Source organism: Ciconia boyciana, chromosome 1, assembly GCF_034638445.1.
Source record: "Ciconia boyciana chromosome 1, ASM3463844v1, whole genome shotgun sequence".
In the NCBI taxonomy this organism is placed as follows: Eukaryota; Metazoa; Chordata; class Aves; order Ciconiiformes; family Ciconiidae; genus Ciconia; species Ciconia boyciana.
The window spans coordinates 194,912,304-194,921,063 of NC_132934.1; the positions used below are offsets into that span (position 1 = coordinate 194,912,304).

General features: G+C 40.9%; 1 protein-coding gene across 5 annotated transcripts in view; it reads left to right on the forward strand.

The window, feature by feature from the left end:
* Positions 1-8,551, forward strand: part of STARD13 (StAR related lipid transfer domain containing 13) — a 147,864-nt gene extending 139,313 nt beyond the window's left edge. For all 5 annotated transcript variants that reach the window (XM_072850367.1, XM_072850366.1, XM_072850369.1 and 2 more), the window contains exons 12-14: positions 589-806; positions 5,126-5,302; positions 5,681-8,551. In XM_072850367.1, the coding sequence (XP_072706468.1) occupies positions 589-806; positions 5,126-5,302; positions 5,681-5,798 (513 nt within the window). In that variant the 3' untranslated portion in view covers positions 5,799-8,551. The remainder of the gene's footprint in view (positions 1-588; positions 807-5,125; positions 5,303-5,680) is intronic.
* The last annotated feature ends 209 nt before the right edge of the window (positions 8,552-8,760 follow it).

The following is an 8,760-nucleotide window of genomic DNA, read 5'->3' on the forward strand; positions in this document are numbered from 1 at the left end:
GCAGTTTGTGTGTTCCTTCTTTGAAAGGCATTTTGCCAATACTTCCCTTGCGGCTATTTTGAGGAGCAAACATCTGTGTATCTGACACATAAGTGAAGCGACATGTGTTCTCCTCTTCCACCAATTAACCAGGAGAGTTAATTGACCCTCAGTCCCAGCTACTGCATCAGATTGCCCAAGGTGGTAACTTTATTTCAGCCTAGGGTTTTGGTCTCTCCTTTCATCTGTTTTTACTTCTAGACACACATAGTCTTAATTACACTTAGGATGCTTGGGGTTGAAAAAGTGTCTGTCCCACCAGAAATAATACAGCAACTCCACTGGCACTATGGGAAGTGGTCCAGATATACACTGGTGTGAGAGCAGAAGTAATGTATCACTTCAGTTTTCCATCCAGGACTAGTATGCATCTGTTTTCACATACAGAAGAGCAGCAGCAATAGCAATAATAGTAACGGTTAGCAGGGAAATATGCATACTCTTAAGCTAAAGCCAGATACCCATACCAAGATTCTCTCATCAGTCATCCTCTGCTGAACATATGCATATAGATCATGGGGTCTTATGTTCTTTGTTACTTTACTCCAGGTTGGAGATGGGAACCCCCTAAGGCTTTGGAAAGCCTCGGTGGAAGTTGAAGCCCCCCCATCAGTTGTCCTGAACCGAGTGCTGAGAGAACGTCACCTCTGGGACGAGGACTTCTTGCAGTGGAAGGTGGTCGAGAGCCTGGACAAGCAGACAGAAGTTTACCAGTATGTTTTGAACAGCATGGCTCCTCATCCCGTCCGAGATTTTGTCGTTTTAAGGTAAGCTAAGGGCAGTTCTCCAGTACCTTTGCTTCCTGCAGTGCATACAAAGAAGATCTGGTCTTATCTCAGCCTTTGCATCTGTATAATTGTGGTTTGAGAACTCTACTTCTGGGCAGCAGTGTTGATTTCTCAAACGGAATTAAAATTGTACACCTAGAGCATGGTGACCTTTTCTCTGATGTAACTTGAGCAGCACATACTCCTGAGGCCATAAATATCATTTCTGCCTTAGAAGATAATAGTTGCTGTTCTTTCAGCTTTGTTTGTTGTCAAAACAGTGCAAATAGAACCCAATTGTTTTTTACACTGCTTTTGCTGTTCTCTGGGGAATGTTTGATGTTTAAGAGCCAAATGTTTAGTAGAGAAGATAGTGATGCTTTTAAGCTAAGGTTGTTATACAGTGTCTATATAAGTTGTTATTTTAGATTTGCAGTTGGAGTCTTTGTAGACCAAGAAATGCTAACCCATAAAAATCCTAGCGTGCAAATGAACAGAAAGAGGCAGTAGATATGTATTCTGACTGTCTTCCAGGGGATGACATCTCTCAAATAAATGTATAGCTGTGTATCCCTATTCTAAATTCAGTCCCAGTTCTGCCATTATCTATCTGCCTGTACAGAACAGACAAAATAAATTCCTCTTATGCACCTTCTGCCTTTGAAATCCTGGCCCTTTGCTTGCTAGGAGCTATTGTGGAGCTGCTGACATATTTCACTTACAGGGTCAGTCCTACAGTTACTTATTTCAGGATGATTTTGTGCATTCCTGTTCTTGGTCTCTGCTTTATTTGATTGAAATTATGTGCCAGAGAAATACTAAGCAGTTTTGACAAAGGAAATAGTCCAGTGAGTCAGAATTGTATTAGAGGGAACAAAGATTGAAGGAAAAAGATGAGCCCTATAAAAAAATAATTATAATAGTACATCCCTTCTATGAACTTCAGTATTCTCTTAGAGAATGATAACATGCAGATATTGTCGGTATAAGGGAAGAATTATTGAAACTCTTAGTAGAAGATTTTAAAAATATTTTCTGTAAGTTCTTTATAATGTGAAAACATCAGCTCTTTCATTACTCTATTTCCTTTGCCTTCCCACAGTACACTGTGCTAAATTAATTATTTTATAATTAATTTTCTTATACAATATTTATATATTAAATAATATAATATATATTATAATAATGTGCTTATATATTAAATAATATAATTTATCACTGATTTAAGTCAATAGACTTAAATCAGTGATAAATTTGACCCCCCGCATAGCACCAAGAAGATTGCCTGGGAGCGGTGGGGAGGTTTTGATGACCTTAATTCTGTCCTCTTATTTGCCACTTAGTTCACTATTAGGTTTCATGGTGTTTTATGTTCTTTAAAGACCTGCTGTGCAGTCACATCAGTTGAAGAAAAATCTTGCCATTGAATTCTCATTCTTTTCACTAACCCAGGCAGAATGACCCCAAGGACTGAAATACATATTATAAAACTGAATCCTGGTGGGTTTTTAAGGGCTGAAAAAATCCGTCAGGCAGGTCTGTCAGATTCTGTTGTTTACCTCTTTTGATTTATATCATTAAGTCTAGAGAAAGGTTAGCCAGTGATATCACAGTCAATTTGATACCTTATGATTGGTGGGAAGTGAACAGTGAGATTATAATTCACCTCTGGGGACATGAATTAATACAGCAATTTTCCCCTTCCCAATCAAACTTTTGGCTGTGAAAGGATAAACTTAGTTGTTGGTGGGTTGTTTGTTGGGTTTTTTTTCCCCTTAAATTTGGCAGTCATAACAAGGGGATTAGGCTCCCTTGAGAGGACTCTAATGGTAAGAGGATAGGGGCGATGTTTCATACGCCTGGGATCTGACGCAGCTCTTAGCTGCCCTGCACAGGCATCACTTTTCATTAAAGATTCCTCAAGTGTTTAATGTTCATTAAGTATCACAGCATCTCTGTGAGTTAGGTGTCCTGTCCAATTTTACTACTGTAAGATATTTAGAGAAGTACAGAAACTAGCCTAAAGCTGTATAACTGGGAATAGGAATAATAAATCTTCTGCAGTCTCTGGGATACATAGTTTTCCACTTCACAAATGGCCCAAGTGCGTGCCGCATAGTTACCAAGATGATACAGTCACATCTAAGCACCGTGCAGGCATTCACAGTAGATGGTTCAGCATTTCACAGTAGATCTGAGGTGTTATTTCCTACTCTCCATGTGTTTCATCTGCCAGGATAGCTCATCATTTTTATTAATGCACAGACACACGTAAAACCTTCTGAAGTCAGTATCTTCCTGCATTGTCTTGAGTAACAGCTCAATTTCATATGGGAAAAATGCAGAATGTTAAAATTATCTGCTGAAGTCCAAACTTCAACAGTCCTTGAAAGCAGCTTACCTGCTAAAACACGATACTTCCCAAGGTAGCACAATCCCTGTCTCAGACAGTCCATGGCAAGATGATGCACATCACACAGCACAGTGGGAATTTCTCATTTCTTCTCACAGCATAGGAAAGAGCATAGACCTATCCTGTGAGATTCAAGGCAGATGAGAAAGATGTGAGATGCCAGAATGTGTAGAGAATGCTTACAGAACAAGAAAAAAATGTTAAGTATTAAAGTCTAGGTCTCCTGAACCTAGTGGAAAACTTCTGCAGCATGTCAGAGAGGCTAGAAACTTGAGAGAGGGGGGAAAAAATGGAATGACTGACAGAGCTCAAAATAAAAATACATTTTAACAGGCCAGCCCAAAGCCTGACTGCCTGTGAAAAGAAACATGTGGCTAATAAGAAACCAACTACCTATCATTGGCTAACTGACATGTATGGTGACATGGTCATGAAATTTCACTGTTATATTACTTTTTCCCAAGTAAAATGTACTCAGTGGTTGTGTAACAGTGGTGAGACAGAATGTGGTTCTATGGTCCAGAAAATACCTCTTTCCTCCTGTAAGGGAAAAGAACATGGAGCATAGATCCTGTTGGGAGAAGAGGGCAGACGAGCACATGATTATGTTAGCAGAAGTTGCAAAAAGCTTGTTGGTTCTTGCTATGTGGCATTGGAAAGGAGGAGGACCTTTCCGAGATGTCTCTTCTTGGAGTGACAGTGAGGAGGAAGGAAGCAAATGGATAAGGGATGCCTTTGTGGGTGCCTGGTTGACCAGTTCTTCTAGGATAGTTAGTGAGGATGTTGGTTCAAATGTTTGCTTGGTAGCAAACCAAAAGCCTGCCTAAAGAAAGGGAGCCTCAACTTCACTATCATTCCTAAAGGAGTAAACGTGAAGTTTTAGCCTTTGGCTATTGCAACAAATAAACCATGTAAGACTCTACTTTGCCGTTGTTACTTGGAGTGTGTGGTAGCAAATGACCATCATGTAATTGCCACCAGCCACCTGAGGAGACTTTCCTCAGCTGCTGTGTGTCAGTGGATATAAGCAGCAGAACATCCTAGTAAAGTGTGCTGCATTTATACTTATCATCACCAAGAGCATTGTACATTAATGTGATTGATTAAGTAAATGCTTGTCATGAAAGGACACTTTTTTTTTTTTAATTCAGATGCCCTTGAAACATGTTCTTGGAGTTTCAGCAGTCAGTGTGGTTAGTAGTGAGGATTTCTGCTGTGCTAAACTGTATTTGTTTTTTTGTAAATCTGCATGGGTGCAATCCAACATTTCAGCCTTTGTTGGATGGCTTGTGCTCACTTTATGTCCTTTCCAAAACTTGTCTCTCTGCAAAAAAGGCTCTATCATGCCCTATAACACATGATGGTTACGAAGTGCTTGTGTGGAGAAGCAAAACTTCTCCACCTGGAGCCTGCAGCAACGTAGATGGGTGGCCATTCCACATCATGGTCAGACTCCCAACTGTGGTGGGGGGACAACAGCAGCATCAGGTGGATATTGTCCTTCAGGAAAATATTGTACATAGCATCAATTGCAAGAACTTTCCCTGAGTCATTTCAGAAGGTGGGAGTTTTGGGGGTTGATTTGCCTCCTCGTGTACCAATATATCCCCAAACTTCTGAGCAGTTCTTATCAAAATTGTGGTACTCACCATTAAAATTAATACACTTACAGGAGGGGATCTAGCTCTAAAATCTGAGCTTGATAAGTTTCTGTGGCCTGTTTTGAGCAATAGTGACAACAAACTTGGAACACAAAACCCTTCCAGGGACTCCTAGGACAGGCCAGTGGCATTGCAGGCAACAACAGTTAGGCAGACAAGCAAAGTGTGACTTCAATTCAGGTTCTTACTCGTGTGCCCAGAAGTTTCATTACGAAAGTGATTCCATCTTGAATGTGTTGCTGCAGGACATGGAGGACTGATTTGCCAAAGGGGATGTGCATGCTGGTTGCCATCTCTGTGGAGCACGAAGAGGCTCCTCTTATGGGAGCTGTGCGAGCCATCGTGATGGACTCTCAGTATTTGATAGAGCCATGTGGCTCAGGAAAAGCCAGGCTGACCCATATCTGCAGAATTGACCTAAAGTAAGTATCCCACCTGCAAAAAGCAGATGTCCATTCAGCAGGGCAAAAACCTCCAGCTCGGGGAGGGAGGAGGTGTTGGGAACAGAGGACATGGCCAATGTAGCTTTGCTGCTTTGGAGTCTTCCTGCAGTTTTTTCTATCCACCAAGCTCATTTCTCTGCTCAGCATCTACCACTGTTATGCTGTGATCACAGAAATAAAATCTGCTTATTTGACAACTGCAGGGGAGAACTTCAGAGTACACTTACAATGACAAATATCTGAAGTCCCCACCACCACCATGGGCAGCGGGGAGTAGGAAGCATGGCAAGCCCGTTCCTGCGGGGCATATTTCTTGAGTATTTGAGTTTCTCAATAATTGTCTTTCCATTTCTTCAGAGGCCATTCCCCAGAGTGGTACAACAAAGGCTTTGGACATCTGTGTGCAGCAGAAGTTGCCAGGATCAGAAACTCATTTCAGCCTCTGATTGCCGAGGGACCAGAAACAAAAATCTGAGGAAGTGTTCCTGGGAGCATGTGAGCGTAAATTAGGGTCTGGCAGGGAACAGGAAGGCTGAAAGCAAAGATCTTATATAAGCTACAGAAGTCTGACCAGACCTGGGTCTGTACAAAGGTGAAACAGGAATTTTATAGGAAAGTTCTTTTATTCTGGAGACTTACCTCCCCCCGCCACATCCCTTCTGTATTAATTTCAATTATTGAAGTAAACATTTCTTCAGAGAGCTCTTATCATGATTACTTTTAAATCAGCCTATTGCCATTACTTGTGTGTTACATAACTCTGGTATTTAAAGGCTTCTAAGAAGCATATTTTAATTGTAAATAAATTATGTACAGTATGTATATATTTATCTATATTATATCTATATATATGTATAAATTAATTATTTTGTATATAACTCCGTGCAAATCACTTGCATCAGTTGGACCTTAAATGAATCTGTCATTTGTTTCTTAGTGTGTCACTGCTACATAAGCTGTGTTTGCTATTATCACAGGGCTACCGGGCATAATCCATGTAATAACAGAAATGCCTGTTCTCAAATATGTTTCATGTTTGTGTATGCTGTGAGAAGGTACCTAGAAATAGATGTAGGAAGAATTAGAAGAACTAAGGAGCAAGGAGGTTACTGTACGTTTAAAAATGAGTGGATCCATTTCACCAAATAAAATATATGGAAATGTAACTGAGAGAGACATTTTGAAGGCCATTTATATTCAGCTGCAGAAAGTTTGTGACTGTTAGTACAAGGTGTTGAAAACTTGCCTATTGCCTTAATTAATGGTATATCTGCCGCTAGAGAACCTCACTATGTGCAGCATTCAAAGTAACTGCTCATTGCTGAAGAGTGCAAGGTAACGTTGTGTGTACTGAGGTGTCCAAAATCAGACTGGTAGGTTATTAAGCTGTAAATCTTTTTTTTTTTAGCATTTTGTCTAGTTTCTGAGTAAGTGTTTCTGTGTTGTTCTTTCCTTCTCCCATAGAAATGGCTAATTGTTAAGAAACTCCAAAGCAGATTTTCCACAGCCAGTGGACACAAACATGTGCAGATAAATACTATGCCTTTTAATATTCTTACTATACAAATAACTAAACTTTTTTTTAAGCTTTTAAACACATCTTGGAGATTTAAAAGACTAAATGCAGACTATGCTTGGAAAGATTGCTTTTATAGTAACAGCAAGCATTTTCATATTATATTGCACTGATCTGCATGATCCTGCCTCTGTAGGCATTGGTGGGAGCAGGATTAGCCCCTGACTATGAGAAGCAGGAGCCATTTAAGCCTATTATATCATTTCATTTTCAGGGACCTATTATTTTGCTAATGGAAGAATGCTTTAAAAGTAGTAATAATAATTTGTTGACGTTACCTTTGAGGCAGGGTTCCATTTTGTTTTTAACTAACCTAAGACCAAAAATGACATTACATCTGTGATTCAATAAGAATGTACAAGCCTGTTAATAGTGTTCTTCATTAATCGCATTTGTTCACTTTGACTTTATTTATTGCTGCATAAACCAGCTGAGTCATTCATAGCCAGTGTTTTAGCTCAGTCCTTCCAACAAAATCCACTAAGATTTAGTATGAGGTCAGTTAAGCGGGATAAAGCTACAGTTTTGTGCCCTGATTCAGTAAACAGGGAAGTCTCTTCAAAGCCAGTGCTTTGAATCTGCCCCAGGTACAGGGGCTGTGGGGCGGACAACGTGCGGTCCTCCATTGCTGCTAGAGCACAACCCCACCTGCCATCGTGCACACGCATAAGGGCTGTGCTGTTGGGGACACCCCTGCAATCCAAGGAAGCAAGCTGGTGGGAGCTCAGGGTGACCCAGCATGGTGTCCTCATGGAGCAGCAGGAACCCAAAAAAGTCACTGTCATCTTCCTCCATGAGCTGTCTCACCCACGTTTTGTTGTACGTAGGCTCAAGGAGAGTGGCTATCCATGAGCTCCTGCCTTGAGTTTATGGCCAACAATGGTTGCAATGTGCAACTGTTGTGTGTTTTTAAGTCTTAAAGACAGGGGAGCACTCACACCCTTACATGGCTGTGTTGAGGTCTGGCAGTGACCAGCCAGCTGCAGGGCACCACCACTGTCCCCATCCAGCCTTCCCGGGAGCAAGCGGTGGCTTGCAAGCTGGCGGGGCAGGGCCAGTCCCCTGGTTCCAGTGGGACCGCCATCCCAGAAAGCAGCACCTCCTCCCCACATGCCTGTAGCCACGGCAGCAGGTTTTGTGCCGGCTGTTTTCCCAAACACAAGCAATTAGAGCACTTCTGCTACATTAGTTTGCATAAATGAATACAATAGTGCCTCAGTATTAGTGGATGCAGAATTTCTGGCCCTGGGAATGGCAGTTGTCTGATAGTAAATAATTTCTTAAGGAAATGAAGGGAAAACCTGGACAGTGGTTTTATCCTGTCTGACAAGTCATTGGTCAGCTGGAAGGGCCGCTGTGCCTCCTGCCGCCGTTAGCAAGGTAGGGTTGTCCTCCTACCCTTGCAAAAGCTCTGTCAGGTGCTTTCAGGCATCTCTAAGCCATGCATCAATGAAATAAGATTTCTTTAAAGTGCACATTATGCCATGTCTACCATTCAGCTACCACAGTATTTTGTATTGTTACATTGCCATTGAGAATACATTATGATAACTGCATTTTTAAATGTTATACTCATATCAATACCTCATATTTTTACCTCATCTGTTGGTATCAGTCATTAGTTGTAAATAAATAATTGCAAAGTTGAATAAATTTGCATACACTAAAGAATCACATTTCCTTTGTGCGCTCATTTCATCCATTGGCACAAGAAACATGGTACACTTAAGTCCTTGCTTTCTTTATTGCAACCTTCTGTACACTAAACTGTTCTGATATGGGACTTCAATAATTATTTTAGGCTCAAAATTATACTGTTGTCCATTATACTTATCCTATGGTGTCCTTAAGTATACAAGAG